We start from the raw sequence: 17933 nt of genomic DNA on the forward strand, positions 1-17933 counted from the left end.
GAGAGAGAGAGAGTTCAAGGACAATCTGAAGAGTTACTTCTCTCCTTCCACCATATGGGTCCGAGGGATTGAACTCAGGTCAGAAAGCGTGGCAGCAAGCTCCTTTACCTGCTAGGCCATTTTGCCTGCCCTGAAATCCATGTTCATACATTATTTGTTCCACTGAATGTATCCCAAATATGACTTTGCTTAGCATGTAAGAAATACACAAGAGCACGACTGGAAAATATATATTTATTTTTGCATCACTGCAAATACCCGAGGGGAGTCACTCACGCCGTGGCCTAAATGTTAGGTGGGCAAATGGTGACCACCTCTGTCCCTTCAGAAAGTGCTGTTGCCAGCGCTGTTCAGGGTAGCTAGAGCCAGGGATCACTGGGGTCACCTGAGACTGACCTTGAAGCTCAGACTGTGGGCTATGAGGTCATAGGTCTTCACAGGTCAGGAAGGAGAGTGAGTATAGGACAACAGGCAGAGGTAGGGCCCGGGGTGAGAGGGGCGTTTACGGTATAACCCTGTTGTGGAATAGAAGGTTCGTCTAAATATGTAAAGGCATGTTCCGTCTGTTTGTGTAGCAGAATATTTAACCAGGTAAGGATGTGCTGCATTTGTTTCACCTTGCCTGCCTAAGGTACCTGATTGATCTAATAAAAAGCTGAGCAGCCAATAGCTAAGCAGGGGGGAGGGGCTGGCAGACAGAGAGGATAAGGAGGAGGAGGAATCTAGGCGTGAGGGAGAACCAGGGAGAAAATGAGGGAGGCATCTGGAACCAGTCAGCCAGGCAGCCACCAGCCAACCAGACACGGAAGAAGAAGGAAAGTAGGACATACAGAATGAAAGACAAAAAACAAAACAAAACAAAACAAAAAAACCCCGAGGGAAAACATGGAAGAGGAGAAACATAAGTTGTAAGAGCTAGGGGAACAAGCTTAAGCTGAGGCTGAGCATTCATAATGAGTAATAACTCTCTGTGTCATGATTTGGGAGCAGGTGTTCCAAGAAAGCCTGCTATAAAGACCCCACACCAGCCACTCGGCTGCTGTTGCTATTTCATTTGTTTATATCTGGATCACACTATGTAGCCCAGGCTATCCTGACAAGCCTAACTCCTGCTCATCCTGCCTTAAGTCTCCCAAGCCCTCTAGGATGACAGGTGTTCACCACACCCAGCTTGGCCATTGTGTTTCCTAAGAGAGACAGAAACCCAGATTCACAGGTGTCACTGCTGACACTGAAGTTTGGTGACAGTGACTAACTGGAGGCAAGGAGGGAGAAGAAAGCCTTGGCAGGCACGGCCGTGGGGCTGGGGAGCACTTTGACAGGGTGAGCCGCGCACCATAACATGGAGTCTGCACCTTCCAGACCCCACTCCTCCTCCCCACCCTGCACCCGGGAGTGACCTGGAAAGGCCACACGGAAGGCTCTGTGTGTTCCGGTTTCTGTTGGTAGGGCATGTGGGATTGTATGTGCCAACTTGGCCAAGCCGTGTTACCATTGGTGGTTCAACATTATTCTGGATGTTTCTGTGAGGCTGGTTTTGACTAGCTTAACTTTTAGGTCAATGGACAGAGTAAAGACGATGGCCCTCAGGATAGGGGTGGACCTGGTCCAGTCAGTGAAGGGACAGCCTGAAAAGAAGAGGGGCCTGCGGCAGACGGCGGTCTTCCAATCCCAGCTGCCGCTCTTTCTCCACTCCAGCTTGCCAATCCCCAGGTCCCCATGCTGGCAGGTATGGGATTCACCCAGTCTCCACTGCGAGCCTACCCCTAAGACACATCTTCTTTCTCTTTTCCCTTCAGGGAGGTGTAGCAGCCATCGCCACCTGAGATTTCACCATTTTACAGTTTCTGTCAGCCACAGACCACAGCCCCCAACATTAAGTGAATCAGAACTGGAAATCTCAACTCCTGTTCTGAGCGCAGTTGCTCACCAAGGTCCATGCTGGACCTGGGAAGCCACCAGAGGAGGGGCCCCAGAGGGTCAGTGACTACTGGGATCATTCCAGCCCCAGGCGAGTTCTGTCACTCTGCCATCATGTTTGGCCAGCCCCCAGCAGTGCCACAGGGCCTTTGCTCGTGCTCTTGGGGGCCGCTGAGGTGCTGGAGCCTCCACAGAGCTCTGTCCAAAGGTAGAAGTGCAAGTAAGCAGATTGGTCCCAAGGCCACAGTGCGGGCGGGATGAGGGGGTGGGCGTTACTGGGCAGCTGCAGATGACAAACCAGGCTGGCATTGTCTTGTTTGTCCTTTCTGAGCTCTGGCACTCCTGGCAGGCTCCAGAGGAGCCCTAGTGTATTTCCTGTGGCCCAGTCTCCCCTGTTCCCACACCACCACAGTGAGCGCCTCTGTCAGTGTCCCGCCCTCCTTCCTGCCTCAGGTCTCTTGCTAGTCAGTGAAGGGGACCAATGACACCCTGGGGACCAGTGCTGGGAGAGATGAAGACAGCTGCCACCGGAAGGGACAGAAGTTGGACATTCAAGACCCAGTCGACAGCCCAGAACCTGAGGTCATTGTCCCATGCTGCTCCTCCTCCTCCAGACTGCCCACCACCCCCATGTTTTCCTTCCAACAGAGCTGTGAGTGTCCAGCCATTGTGTCCAACTTCAACCCAATGTCAGCTTCTCAGAGGAGCCCACCTGAAACCCACAGCCCGAGCTGGCTCATCATGCGGTCATTTAAGTGGCGACTGTCGTTGTTGTACCTACTGGTCCACTCTGTTCTTCCTGCTACATTGGAACCACGTCACAGGCCGAGTTGCCTGCTGAATGGACCAAGGTGAGGAGCGAAGAAAGAATGGGGGGCACTTTCAAACCTGCAGTCGGGCTACTGAGCATTGGCTACGTGCCAGAGCCTGGTCCAGACGTCTGAGCTACACCAGAGAGTCAGAGAATGGCTTTTGCTGTTTCTACTGTACAACGTGAGGAGGGGGATAAACAAGGAAATAAATGAGCTGGGTGGCGGCGGCTCACGTCCAGAACTCCAGGAGGCGGAGGCAGGTGGATCTCTGGGTTAGAGGAAAGCTATCCGGTCTACAGAGTGAGTTCCAGGACAGCCAGGGCTGTTACACACAGAAACCCTGCCTCGAAAAACCAAAACATAAAAATAAACACCGCAGCCTCCTGAGAGCCGAGGAAGCGTAAGCATGTACAGGGGAGACAGCGCAGGAGGGGAAGTCGGAGACCAGTTCTGCAGAAGTTCTAGACCAGCAATCTGGTGTTCCGTTCTGAAAGGCCAAGAATCATCATATCCAGTATTGACCAACAATCTTTATTTGAGCGCATTTTTGATCAGCAGTATCAGAAATCATGAATCCTGTGGTCACTGGTCACAAGGCCATGGGCTTTTCAGTATGTGGTCTGTCCCTGTTCCTTAGGAGACACCACCATCCATTTCCAGAAGGCTGAAGCTGATTCAGTCTGGTGGTGTCACCTCCAGCTCAGGGCCCCCGATACCTCAGCGCTGGGAAAGCCCTCTGACTCACTGGAGCCTTACCAGCAAGTGTCCGACCCCAGGATGCCCACCCTCAGAAGGAAGTGAGGGCTCCACCCCCGGGTGTCAGCAGAGTTCCAAGCTACCCGCTGTCCCCACCCTGTGCCATTCACAGGATACCCAAAGCTTAAGCTGGAAATAAGGACAGCAAGTGTCTGCTTCCCGGCTCCAGCCTCTGCTGGCAGGACATCTCGGGGTCTCCATCTGCAAACATGCTACAGTGTGCTTCCTTTTTGCCATGATTTTCTTCAAGGCTTCCACTGACTTACACATTTTTCTCTCACCCCTGAAGACTGTAGCCTTTGCAATTTAGACATATTGACCATGGGGTGGGAGTGGAGAGGCCAAATCCAGCTGTGGGGGTAAGAAAGAGCTGGTGGTCTGCAGCCATGGACCACTCCCAAGGGCCACAGATGGGAGGGTCCTAGATGCATAATGGGGGCCCACCCAGCATGGCTTGACCTAGAGTTATAGCCTAAGGGAATCAGATGAGAAAAGAGAACCCCAAGCTTCTTGGGTAGACGTGTGAGCTGGGGTTTCTCAAACCCCCATGGTGTGTTTGCAGGGATAGAGAAGCGGCAAAGAAACTCCCAGAGGCCTGTGTCCTCCCTCTGCCTCAGGGAATGCAAGACAACTTCTGGCTGCTGGGTGTCTGCAGGGGAGACGGCTAAACAGCAAAGGGCAGAATTCAGTCTGTGGTGAGCAGCTAACCCTGGAGCTTTGTAGCCACGCCTCCCCCAGCAGAGTGGTGACGTCTTCAGAAACCTAAAGCCAGTGGCAGCCATAAGCATGGATAGCTCCTGACCCCAGGTGTGCAAGATAAATGCCATTTCAGGTCTGTCCCTTGGGGCTGAAGGGGACTTCTTTGCACTCTAACCACAGGACCAGCTAGCTCAGTGAGAAAAGCTTGTTCCTCAGGCAGCAGATCCAGGGGACAGCTGGCTTTGGAATGCACGAGAAAGAGAGAGAAGGAGCCTCAGACAGTGAGCTTGAGCCCCAGGTGGACCGCTGGAGGGCATCCTTGCTTGCTGCCTCCTATCAGATTACAGAAAAGAATTGCTTGATCAACTTGTGGGTCCTAGCAGCAAGTGACAGCAACAGCCCTTGGGGAAGGCCCAGCCCAAAGGGAAATCGCCATCAGGCTCAGAGGATTTGAACTGTGCTGTTGGTCAAGGCAGGTGGCAGGGTGGTGGTGTTGGTAGAGTGGGTGATGGCCCAGTCTGGGAAGGTGCCCAGCTGGAAGATGCTCTGTGCCCAGGTGTTCATGGCCAGGCTGAGCAGCAGGACGCCCATCAGGTTCATCAGGAGGCCAGTCCGCACCTGCAGTGGAGTGAGCAGAGCAGCAACGCCCTCAGAGCAGATGGCTGGGCCCACAGCTGGCAGCGCACAGCTGGCTGGGCCCACAGCTGGCAGCACACAGCTGGCTGGGCCCACAGCTGGCAGCACACAGCTGGCTGGGCCCACAGCTGGCAGCGCACAGCTGGCAGTACTGAAGTCAGCCACAAGTGTAGATGCTTCCCAGAACCCAGGCTGGCCCCCTGAGGGTCTCTAGATGCCAAGCGTCTGGCTACAGAGTGGTCTTGGGTTAAGCCCATTAACCACAAGGCTCCTTAAACAAGGTTATCAATCCCCCTTTAAGACAGAGAAAGCCAGTAGTCCCATTTGATCATGATGCCCCTACCCACACTCAGCACACCCATGTAGAGACACACAGCACAAGTATACACTCATGTTCATATGCACACACAAGCACAGGTGTTCACATACGCACAAGCACACACACATGCTGGAGGTAGAATTGAGACAGGGTCTCATGTAGCCTAGGCTAGCCTCAAATTCACCATGTAGCTGAGGTTGGCCTTGAACTCCTGATCTTCTTGCCTTTGCCTCCCAAGAGCTGGGATTACAGCTGATTTTCTATGATCCTCCTATGTGATGTTTCTGCCAATGTATTTACAGTGTCTTGGTTTGTGATTTTCTCTGTACTGCTACTATGAAACTCATGAAGCTGTTTGCATGCATTTGGGGCACCGGAAATCTGGGCCACGCTCACTTACATTTGGCTCCAAAATAAACCGTCTCTTCTCATTGAGGTAAGAGCTGCTTTTGCTTCAACAGCTGCAAGTTCAAGGCCAGCCAGGTTCACAGAGTAGGACATCTTAATTGTTCCAGGCCTGCTTCCTGGAAGGCCAGACCCTACATCTAATAATGCCATTTCGCCCAAAACCCACCCAGACCCAGAAGTCACGGCTCTGTGGATCTGGTGACATGGAGTGAAGCCATTTCCTCACTTTAGACATCTGCACAGGCTGGGCTTTCTGCCTGGACAGTCCCTCACCCCTCCGCCACCGCCATGGCTCCTTGCAAGGCTGGTAAGTCATCTTTACAGAAGGCCATCTTGCCCACCCCATTATTCTCTCCCCACCCCCGGCATCTTGTATCATTCTTCACTTAGCAATTTTAGCAATTACAAAAATCACACTTTTTTTTTTTTAACACGTGAGGAGTACGTAGTCTTCCAGTGGGCCTCCAGCCATAGAAGGTACCTTCCCAGGAAGCAGGTGGCTGTCTCTCCTGCACTGCTGCCCCCCAGTGGCTGGAACACAGATTACATTGGGCAAACCCAACTAAGGAAGCGTCCCGGATTCCCCAGCCTCACAATTCCTCTGTCCCCATTTATCCCGTTGGGGTCTAATGTCTGGTTTGGTAGGCTGACCTCAGCTGCCTGAGCTGAGGATACATTGAATGGTGGTGGCTAGGGACAGAGGAAGAGGAGGAAGAAAGAGTCAGAGAAAAAGGAGTACAGAGGAAGAGGAGAGTAGAGGAAGAGGAGGAGGTGAGGAAGAGGAGAGGAGGAAGAGGACTGTTCCAGCAGGGAGATCCAACTGGGGCGTGGAATAGACGGGCGATGCTGGCTCCTCTGGCGCTCCACTCACCCCTCCTCTTGCCAGACCATTGCTGGGAAGGCCACACCTACCATGTCTTTGACCAGCAGGTGTCCACTGGCGAAGGCAATAGAGTTGGGGGGCGTGGAGACTGGCAGCATGAAGGCATAGGAGCAGCCGACTGTGCCCGGGATCATCAGGTACAAGGGATGCACATGCAGCCGGATAGCCTGGACCAAGGAAGCCACAGTAAGAGACTGAGACAGTTGGAAAGAGGGTGTCAAAGATACAGAGAGACATGAGGACAGAGACAGAGAGACATGAGGACAGAGACAGAGAGACATGAGGACAGAGACAGAGACACATGAGAACAGAGACAGACACATGAGGACAGAGACAGAGACACATGAGGACAGAGACAGAGAAATGTAGCCGGACACAAACACATGACAAGCGGGCTTAGAGAAACGGTCAGTGACGACAGGGCCACACTGCATTTTACCAGGGAGGGGGCAAAGAAGCTTATTTAGAACCTCCCCCTTCCCACGTGAGCGAGCTGTGGTCCTAGCTCCTCCAGAGTAACTGATCCAGAGGTCTGAGTGGGACCCAAGCCAATGCATCTCTCATGTACTCCCAGGAGCCCAGGCTGCAGCTGGTCCAGGGCTGTAGGCCAAGAACTGAGGCTCACATAAGCAGACTTGTCTCTGCCCTTGGCCTTGCGATCATAGAAGCTGCCATGGGGCACCTTTGGTCAGAGCCTGGGTAGAGTTGAGAGACCAAACGGGTGTCCCCTTGGCAAACACTGCCATGTTCCTAATATGGAGAGTTCAGTGTGAGCTGGCCTTAGGGGCTACCTACCCCACCTAGAGTGTAGGCATTTTCTTGACAGGCTCTACCATCACCCCCAGTCAGCAGATATTTTGATTTTGATGAGAAGCCATATTTAAAAGCAAATGTCCTTTGTTGGCATCTTTTCTAGAAACTATCAGTTACAGACTTGGCAGACTTGGAGCTCCCTCCCCTCCTCCATACCACCTCACTCCATTCCTATTTCTACCAGGCGCCCTAGACTCTAGAACAGGGTCTGACTAACCCAGTGCCACTCCTCGAGGGCCTAAGGACTCCCAGACACCCCTGAGGAGGGCAATTTGCACACATTCTGCAGTTTCCAGTACCCATGCTCTTGCACCCAGGGACTCCCAGGTGAGCCCTGTCTTGATGCAAGTGGACTGTGCACATGAGAGAGGCCCAGCAGCTCTGCTGGTGATCACTTTCTGGAACTGTCTGTCTGTCTGTCCGTTAGGTCAGTGCTTAAACATTCTATGCATTTACAGTGGAATTCGTTTCAGGGGTTGAAAAAAGAACACACATAAGTCTGTGGCTGATACGGTGTCAATTCCATTAAAAATGGAAATATAAACAGAGATAAAGCCAAACCACCTCTTAAGTGGATACTTGTTCTGTTTGTCAACTTTGGGTTCTAGGAAGCATGTCCTATTGCTTGCTTTTCTTCAATGTTTAAATATAAAATTAAATAGTGAATTTCCTAGAACCCCTCCCCCCTTTTTTTGAGGCCGAGTTTCTCTATATAGCCCTGGCTGTTCTGTAGCTTGCCATGCAGACCAGGCTGGTCCTATATTTACAGAGATCTGCCTCTGCCGGGATTAAAGGTTTGCACCACCAGATCTGGCTGGCTTATAAGTCCTCGTATGAGATCTACATCCTGGCAGCTTGTGCCCTTAGCTAGTCCTGGCAGATCTTGGCCAAGTGTTGGCCTCCCTTTCTCCGGCTTTGTTTTCCTTCTGCCTGCTTTCCTCGGGATCTTGCTGAATCTGCAATAGATTGCAGGACTGACTGCATCTTTCTGTGCCCTGGGAATGGCTGGGGTGAGGTGGGAACTCAAAGATGGAAGGTTTGCTGGTTCTTGCCTAGCAAAGGAGGGTTCTGACTGCCCCCACCCCCACAGCCCAACCCATCTGAGACTGGTGCCTTTTAGAACAGAGGATCTCAACAGGATGGGACTTGTCCTCCAGGAGACTGTTGACAATGTCTGGTGACATCTCAGGTTGCCTCTATTATGGGGTGCTGCTGGCCTCTGGTGGGCGGAAGGTGTGGAATGCTCTGATACCTCACAATGTGCAGGGCAACCCTCCTTGCAGAAAATTCTTGGTCTAAAACAGGAGGCAACAGCTCTGTTGGTGGGCTTTCTGCTGTGCTGGTCTGGCAACTCAAGAGCTTCCATGGGACCCACATTTGACAATCTTTCCCTTCCTAAGAAACATGGCATGTCCTCATGGGTTACTTCTCCCATAAAGGACCTTGCTGCACTTTGAAAATTACCCCGCTTAGGCGTTCCTTTAAGAAGAAAAACCTGCCATTTGCAAACGGGCTCTATAGTTCAGACTGTCCTGTGAGTTCTAGAAGCAAGCAGGGCGGCTGGAGATACCTGGGGAAGTTCTGTAGCAGGGGACGCGGAGTTGGGAGTTGAGCCAGGGGTGCCCCTTCACCCTGCCCCACGGGGATCCTCACCAGCTCTGCTAGGACAGGCAGGAAGATGATGATGGTGGCCGTGTTGCTGGCAAACTCTGTGAAGAAGGCGATGACCGTAGTGATGAGCAGAACGGCCAGCACCGGGGGCACATGTTCCAGGGGGTGCAGCTGCCCACCGATCCATGCTGACAGCCCCGACTCCTGTGGACAGACATGCCTCCAGTCTCAGTCCCCCAGCGCCACCCTGCACAGCAGCCGCTAGTGCAAGCTCCTCCACTACGTGCTCTACGAGCTATAGCCCAGACCCATGAGACTCCATGACCTATTTGGTTAGAAAGCAGAGTCTCCGTTTCCATTTGGATTTAGCATCCAAAGTTTCAGCTTATGGCTTAGTCTCGTTTCTCCAATGACAGTCACCGCTTAAAATGTCTGCTATTCCTCCCATAAAAGACTAAGTATTGTTACTACATGGTGGAACATTAATATGAAAAAAATATATTCTATCCCATATACTATTCATAATATGGAACTTATGTAATGATTAGTTTTGCCAACTTGACACACTCCAGAACAGTGGTTCTCAACCTTCCTAAGGCTGAGATCCTTTATTTAATACAGTTCCTCATGATGTGGTGGCCCCAACCATAAAGTTACTTCCTTGCTACTTCATAACTGTAACCTTGCTACTGTTATGAATCATAACGTAAATAAGCTTTTTAGACATTAGCATGATCTTCGGTGACCTCTGTGAAAGGGTTGTTCACAGGTCATGACCCCAGGTTAAGACCCACTGCTTTAGAACCACCTGGGAAGAAAGTCTCACTAGGGATCGTCTGGATAAGGCTGGCCTGTGAGCAAGTGTGCAGGGGATTGTTTCAATGATGTCATCGATGTGGGAAGAAACAGCCCACTTTGGGCGGCACCATTCCCTTGGCTTGGCTCCTGGACTATGTAAGAGCAGGGAGAACAAGATGGGCACAAGTGAGCATGCATTCATTGCTCTCTTCTGACTATGGGTAAAGTGTAACCAGCTTCCTTAGGCTCCTGCTTTGACTTCTCTACTGTGATGGACCATAACCTGGGGTTGAGCATAGAAATAAACCCATTCTCCCCTAAGTTGCTTTTGTCGGGGTGTTTTTAATCACACCAACAGGAAAGGAAACAGAGATAGCATGCATCTGATATATCAAGCAGTGTGACTAATGATAGCTTTCTGAGCAGCCCTAAGGATTTTTGTCACCATGACAATAACACAGAAACCAACATTAACATGGTATCATTAGTCACCATCCTAAGCATCATCATTATCAAGACTGGGTACCTGCTGGCTCCTGCTGGCGCCTTCCTACCATCCTGTCCCTATTTTACTTAAGAGGAAAAATTACTGTGACTTGACCATGACCCTGTAGCAGTGACTGAAATACCCATCTGAATCTGTATGAACTTCTAGAAATTTCCCTACCATCTCCATGTTCCTCTGGAGGAACTGGTCTGTCACTTGACTCTTAATTAAGAGCAATGCCCACCCGGGTGTGGTAGCTCACACCTATAATGTCAGTACTTGGGAGGCAGAGGCGGGAAGATCCCTCGGCAACATAGAAAGTACCAGGCCAGTTTGGTACTGTCTCAAAGCAAACAAAAAGCACAAATCAAAGCAAACCGAAATAAGGGAAGTGCAATGTCCAAAGTGGACCATGGTTTCGGGGGCACGAAAGGACAGGAAGGCCCCCGCCCCGCCCCAATCCTCTCTCTCCTCTAACCAATGCCGCACAAATGCCAGGGTACCCTCTGACCTCTCCAGGAACGGTCTTGGTTAACAGTGTACCACACACTCTCTGCCACCATCAGACATATCTTCCAAAGACACCCAACCGGGCCAACCTATTTAAGACCTCAAAGCTGATGGTCCCCCGGTGGCGCCACTCAGCAAGGTGTGGTTAACAGTGCAGCCAGTAGGGACCCCTACCCCTACCTTAGGGCTTTTTCTGAGAAAGGTAACCTTGTAGGTTTAGGGGTCAATCCAAGGCAGAACTGATTGAGGCCCAAACACTGAGAATTAAATGCCTGCCTACCACCACCCAATAACAACCGGGCGTCCTCTGTGCCAGAGCACATCATCCATGAGAGGTGCTTGACGCCTGCTCTGAAGCAGTCACTGCTCAGTCTGAAGTTATATTTATTAGGAATTTATTTACTTTTGCCATACTGGACACAGAACCCGGGACTTCACACATGTGACGCAAGCGCTCTGCCACTGAGCTCTACCTGAAGGTCAGACTTTCCTTTTTACTTTGGGACTAAGTTGTCCAGGCTGGCCTTGAACTCACTCTGTAGCCCAGGCTAGCCTTTGACTTTTGATCTTCCTATCTCAGTCTCCTGAGTAGGTGGGATTGCATGCCCACGTCACCATATCTGGCTTCAGAACCTGACATTTCTCGATTGGTTCTGGGTCACAGAGTTGTCTGGACAGAACAACACACTCGCTTCTCTGATTTACCTTAGAAGCTATTTCAGGGCCTGAGTAACAAGAACTTAAGAAGCTATGTGTGGTGGCTCATACCTTTATGTCAGCACTTAGGAAATAGAAACAGGATGATCAGGAGTTCAAGGCTAGCCTTGGCTACATAGCAAGTTTCAAGCCACCCAGGGCCATACAAGTCTCTGTCTAAACAAATCCAAAAACAAAGAACCAAAATCAAAACAAAAACAAAGGCTTAGACGTAGTTCACTCTGGGAAATTCCTTGTAGAGCTTAGGCATTTTCTGCAACCTGCAGAGTTCCATGAGGCTGGGCCATGCCTCCCTGCCACAGGAGCACAGGGCAGCTGGTGTTCCCTCAAGCCATGGCCTGGCACAACAACCACAGTTAGCCAGAGAGGGGCCGCTGACACAGACTGTTAATGACCAGGCACGCCGCCATCAAGGGCTTCCTGTGGCTGGCCTCTGAGCCAGAGGCCTCTTGCCAGCTTCCCAATGCCTGGACTTGGGCTCCTCAATGGAGGGAATCTTCTTCCTCTAAGCTCCCTACAGTTCTGTTGGGGATGCTAAGGGGATTTCCCCTAGCCCTTTTCAACCCCCAGGAACCTTGGGCTTGGTTTCCTTGGAAACAGACCCCAGAATTCCCAGAGAGGCCGGAGACCCACAGCAGCCAGAAGCACCTTGGGTAGAGTTAAGGGGAGGTGCTTAGCCCTCCCTGCTGTGTCCTTCTGGGTAACTCCCTTCCCTGTGCCTCAGTTTCCTTATCTGTAAACCAGAGGTCACAAGGGAGCAAAGTAGTTGATTTAAAATACTTAGTAAAGTGTCTGGGCACTGTGAGGGCTATGTGGCCAGCTGTCGTTAGCAGTCACCAGATGCCCGTGGGGGAACTCAGAACTGACTGACTCAGTGCCTGACCAACTGTCATCTGGGAAGAGACGCAAAGGTGACCAGCAGATCCAAGGCCACTTTCAGATGTGGATGAAGGGAGACTGGGCCACCAGGGTGGTGTCTCTCATCCCTGTTTTCCTCAGCTAGATTCCTCTCTTTGTTCTCTTCTCTGCACAGTGTGGCCATGTTTCTTAAGGAAGGCTCAATTCTGGTGTTCAAAATCCGAAGTCTCCTGGTCAGGGACTAGGAGCTGGACACACAGACACACAGACAGACAGGAAGAAGGGCCACAGATAGATAAATGGGTGGCAAGCTCCCCTACTTCTTCCTCACCCTCCTGACCTGAGACAAAAACCCCACAGCTTAAAGCAAAGGTCTCGTGGGCTTTTCCTCATGATAGTACCTTACTTTGCCTATGGACCAGTCAGACAAGTTTAAGGCCAGACCAGTAGGCTTCCCTGTCTTTGTTCAAACAGTCTAAACCTCAATTGGGGGGAGGCGGGAGAACTCCCTAAAGACCTTTAAAACCGTAGCCCTCAAGCTGGGTGGTGGTGGCGCACACCTTTAATCCCAGCACTTGGGAGGCCGAGGTAGGTCTACAGATCAAGTTCCAGGACAAGCTCCAAAGCTACAGAAAAACCTGTCTCGAAAAACAAAACAAAAACAAACAAACAAAAAAAAAACAACAACAAAGATCCCTCGCCCTAATGGAAATGCTGGATTTTAGCCTCCCAAGTCCCTGCTATGCTCTTGCTCTGCAGGAGTTTTTCTCTGTGTCTCTCTGTGTGAGTGTGTGTGTGTGTGTGTGCACTTGCCTGGGTGTGATTTTCCTAGGGTTGATTCTGCCTGTTGCTGTCATCTGTGTCTTGAGATTTTCCTTGATGCTATCTGTTGTGCTCAATTCTTTAAGTGGCAAGGAAAACGGATCTAATCAAGGCCCCAGGAATGTGACACTGGGGCCCTGGGAAATCTCTCTAAAGGCCTCATAAAGCACAGTAGACCCGGCTCAGCTAATTCTTAGGAGAGACAAAGCAAGTTTGAGTAAACATATGGCTGCTGGGTATGTGTGAGCATTTAACCGTCGCAGAACTTTAGAGCTCTGTGACCTTAGATAAGTTTCCTAACATCTCTGTTCCTCCATTTCTTTAAGTGACTGTGAGGGTTAAATGGATGCATGGAAAAATGGCCATCCCTGTCTGTGAGCACCAAAAAGAATTTGTTATTTGTTTTTTAAAGTAATCTGATAAGCAATAGAGTGTTTTCCTTGATGCTGGGCTTTGCTAATATTAATTTAATTTCCATGACCATGCATGAAGTAGATGGTACAATCATCCCCATTTCATGGTTGAAGGCACAGGAGCTTGGGCTGGCTGATTTTATGTCAATTTGATACATGCTAGAATTATCTGAAAGGAGGGAACCTCAATTGAGAAAAGCCTCCATGCTGTCAGGCATTTTCTTAATTAGTCATCAATGGGGGGAGGCCTAGCCCATGGTAGGTGGTGCTGTTCCTGGGATGGTGGCCCTAGATCCTGTAAGAAAGCAGGCTGAGCAAGCTATGGAGAACAAGCTGGTAAGCAATGCCCCTCTATGTTCTCGGCATCAGCTCCTGCCTCCAAGATCCCAACCTGCTTGAGTTCCTGTCCTGGGTTCCCTTGGTGAGTACCTGTTTCCTGGAAGTATAAGCTGAAATGAACCTTTCCTCTCCAAGTTGCTTTGGCCATGGTGTCATCACAGCAACAGTAACCCAGCCTAGGATGGAGCTAAAAGACATGCTCTGAGCCCAGACTCGGAACCCTAGCCATGCTGTTAGGCTTGCACCACTGTTTCTAGGGCTAACAGTCCCACGTATGAACCAACTCAGACTTCCAGTGGAAAGCGGCTGATGGAGGAGCCCATGTCTCTGCCTGCCTGCAGGACTCACTGCCTCCGACTTAACCTCAAGCTCCCAGAGCTGGGATTTGTACTTAAGATGTGATTTACGCCATTTACACGCACGAAGGCACCGGACACACGATGCTCACCTGCCAGCAGCTATGGCAGCTGCAAGGCTGTGTGTGCTTATGGCAATGGCAGGGATCCGTTCTCTTCCCAAAACCTCGCTGGGGTGTGAGCGTGATCAAACGAGTCCCTGACTCACGTGGGCCTTCTGAGCACTGGGATGGCTAACCTTCACGCCAACTCAACTGAACTTGAAATCGCCATGGAAACACACCTCTGAGAGTGTCTGTGAGGATGGTTCCAGAAAGATTTCACTGAGAAGACCCATCCCATGGGCTGGGATCCCGGCTGAATAGAAGGAAAGTGGGCAGAATGCCTTCATACTGTCACCTCTCTGCTTGTCGTCTGTGGACACAGCGGGACCAGCTTCTTAAACTCCTGCCACCATGCCCAACTATATCCTCAAGCATCGAGGAAAAGTAAATTCTTTCTTCCTTACGTCGCCTTTGCCAGGTAGTTTGTCACTGTCCTGATGCAATGACTAAGACAAGCATCCTTAAGTGTCAGACCACTCCTGGGTGTCTAGACCAGTGACAGGGGCAGGTAGCTTCATATTTTCATAAGGGAGAGGGCACCAAGAGGCAAACAGGGCTATTTAGGAATGACTAGGTGCTAAGGGTGGGAGGGACAGGGTCAGGGACAGGGTCAGGGAGTAGGGTTATATAGAGCACATTGCCCCAGTCTCTGAGGAGTCAAGACGTTGAGATGCCAGGGAAAGTTTATTAGAGAAATTCTGGGGTGGAAATGAGTCTGACGGGGCTGGGGGAGAACAAGAGGCTAGCGGGCTGCAGGGGGAGGGAAGAAGGAGGTAGGTACGATGGCAGGGAGGGAGGGAGGGAGGAGCTAGATGTATATGGCCCCACACATAGCCCCAGGGAAGCCCTTAGACCAGTGTGGAAATATACGTGGTGTCTAGTGCATGCTCTGCAGCAGGAGGCCTGAGGAAGCACTGTTGTGGCTTCTGGGGAATCCACATGTCCAGGCCTACCTATGCTCCAGCCAGGGACCCTCAAGCCTTGACTGGCTCGATTACTGTCTGGTGAAGGCCCTGGGCAGGGTCCAGAGGCCAAGAGGTATCACAAGCAGCCTGGTGGCTCCTGGGCCAGATTGTGCTGCCTGGGGACAGAGGCTGGGGTGAGGGGCATTGGTAGACAAAGGCCCTACTGAATAGAAACCTTGGCTGGCTGCCCAGTACTGGCCTCCCAGCATGCACTATGGCCCTGCATCCCAGTCCCAGGGGCAGGGCCCCTCCACCAATACCCCGGCTTGGGAAGCCTCTGGGGTACAGGGTCTCCAGCAACGCTAGCCCCAGGGCCAGACTGCGCCCAGTTACTTAGCAAAAGGCGACTTAGCCATTGAATTGTGCAGCCTGAGCCTCCCCATTGCCCTCCACTGGCCCTTTCTCCAATGTCCAATCCAAATAGCCAACCACATCAGGCTGTGGCCAAAGTGCCGCTGTGTTTTGTAACACTATGTGACAACTCTAGCAGGTGCTTGCCCTGTTATTCCCATTTTATAGATAATGAAACTGAGACCCAGAAAAAGGTCTTACACAGGAAAAATTGGTGATTCTAATAGAGACAGTCTGGTCCCACCACAAGGCATGATCCTCCAAACCTGGACAACATGCTACTTCCTCCAGGAAGCCTTCCCAGATATACCACATGTCTTCAGTTAGGGTTTACTATGGCTTTGAAGAGACACCATGACCATGGCATCTCATAAGAAAACATTTAATTGAGGGGCTCACTGGCAGTTTCAGAGGTTTGGTTCATTATGATCATAAAGAGGAGCGTGGCAGCGCGCAGGCAGACATGGTGCTGGAGCTGAGAGTCATGCAGGCAACAGGAAGTGAACTGACTGCCACACTGAGCGAAGCTTGAGAGAAAGAGACCGCAAAGCCCGCCCCCACAGTGACACACTTCCTCCCACAAGGCCACACATCTTAATAGCGCCACTCCCTTTGGGGGCAATTTTCTTTCACATCACCACATTCCACTCCCTGGCCCCCACATGCTTGTAGCCATATCAAAATGTAAAAATGCACTCAAAAGTCCCCATAGTCTATCACAGTCTCAAACTTGTTTCCAAGTCCAAAGTCTCTTCTGAGACTCATGGCAATCTCTTAAGTATAATCACCTGTAAAACCAAAGTCCATTGGTGGCACACACCTTTAATCCCAGCACTGGGAGGCAGAGGCAGGTGGATCTCTGTGAGTTCGAGGCCAGCCTGGTCTACAGAGCAAGTTCCAGGACAGCCTCTAAAACAATACAGAGAAACCCTGTCTCGAAAAACCAAAAACAAAAAACTAAAAAAGAAAAAAACAAAAAAACAAAGTCAGGAAGCAGATCACACACTTCCAACATATAATGGCACAGGATGTACATTACCATTCCAAAACGCAGGGAAGGGAGCATAGTGAGGAAATACCGGGCCAAAGAAAGACCGAAAATCAGCTGGGCAAACTCCAGAATCTACATCTCCATTTCTAATGTCAAAACGCTCTCCACATTTCCAACTTCACTCAGCTTTGTTGAACGCAGCACACTTCTTTGTCTTGGGCTGGTTCCACTCCATGCACAGCTCTCCTCGGCAGGTACCCCACGATTCTCATCTTGGGGTCTCCAAGGCAATGCAGACTTCAACCTCACAGCTTCACACAATGGCCTCTCTAGGTCTCTATTCAGGGACGCCCTGACACAAGTCTGACCTTAGCGGCTGTCCTTACGCGCAGAGGCAACTTCTGTAACTCGTTTCTTCTGTTCTTAACTCCAAAGCCAGAACCACGCAGCCAAGGCTGCCAAGTTCTGTTGCTTACTGGGGCTGGAACATGGTTCCCTCATTCAATTACATCTTCACCAGCTTTCTGTTTTTCTTTACCACCTAAACTTGGCTGTCCTGGAACTTGCTCTGTAGACCAGGCTGGCCTCAAACTCAAAAGATCCATCAGCCTCTGCCTTTGCAGGGCTGATATTAAAGGTGTTTAATTCGTTTCTCCAAATCGGAAACTTAGCTGGGTGGGATCTTGCCTTGAAGTCGCCACTCCCTTTATTCTATTTCTTAATCTGTTTATCTTCTTGAGTAAAGACTTTAACTCCTTTCCACTTTCTGGAGCTCTTTTTTTTTTTGCTCAAATCATTATAAATTCATTATAGTTACCACTAATAACCATACATGAGTCTATACTAGGCTTTTTTTGAGATTTCTTTGCCAATGAAATTAATCCAAAACTCTTCACTTTTGCCTCAGGCAGGCTTTTTAGGCTAGGGCAAAATGCAGCCACTTCCTTCACTGAAATATCTCTAGGCAACATACTAAAATTCTCCTCTGAAACCTCTTGAGTGAGTCCCAGACAGTTCAAACAACTCTTAGCGCCTCCATCTCCCATGATACTAGTGTGGCCCATTAAGCAGTGCTTAAGGAATTCCCTGCTTTCCAACCCACAATACCGAAGTCCAAATTCCTCCAAACAAAAACATGGTCAGCCCTGTCACAGCCATACCCCACTCCTGGTACCAACTTCTGTGTTAGTCAGGGTTTACTATTGCTGTAAGGAGACACCATGACCATGGCAACTCATAAAGGAAATACCTGAGGGGCGGCTCACTTAGTTTCAGAGGTTCAGTCCATTATAATAACAAAGGGGAACATGGCAGACGGTGCTAGAGCTGAGAGAGCAACAGGAAGTCGACTGACTGTCACATTGA

General features: G+C 50.5%; 1 protein-coding gene across 2 annotated transcripts in view; it reads right to left on the reverse strand.

Annotated features, from left to right (window-relative positions):
* Window positions 1–3247: 3247 nt before the first annotated feature.
* The window catches only part of Slc13a3 (solute carrier family 13 member 3), a 69540-nt gene continuing 54854 nt past the window's right edge, over window positions 3248–17933 (reverse strand). The window contains exons 11-13 of one of the 2 annotated variants that reach the window (XM_040732753.1): window positions 8900–9061; window positions 6463–6600; window positions 3248–4805 (exon numbers count right to left, since the gene is read on the reverse strand). In XM_040732753.1, the coding sequence (XP_040588687.1) occupies window positions 4629–4805; window positions 6463–6600; window positions 8900–9061 (477 nt within the window). In that variant the 3' untranslated portion in view covers window positions 3248–4628. Of the gene's footprint in view, window positions 4806–6462; window positions 6601–8816; window positions 9062–17933 lie in introns of both variants that reach the window. The other variant, XR_005871538.1, reaches the window with a different exon arrangement.

This window comes from Mesocricetus auratus, unplaced genomic scaffold, assembly GCF_017639785.1.
Source record: "Mesocricetus auratus isolate SY011 unplaced genomic scaffold, BCM_Maur_2.0 Super-Scaffold_100028, whole genome shotgun sequence".
Taxonomy (NCBI): Eukaryota; Metazoa; Chordata; class Mammalia; order Rodentia; family Cricetidae; genus Mesocricetus; species Mesocricetus auratus.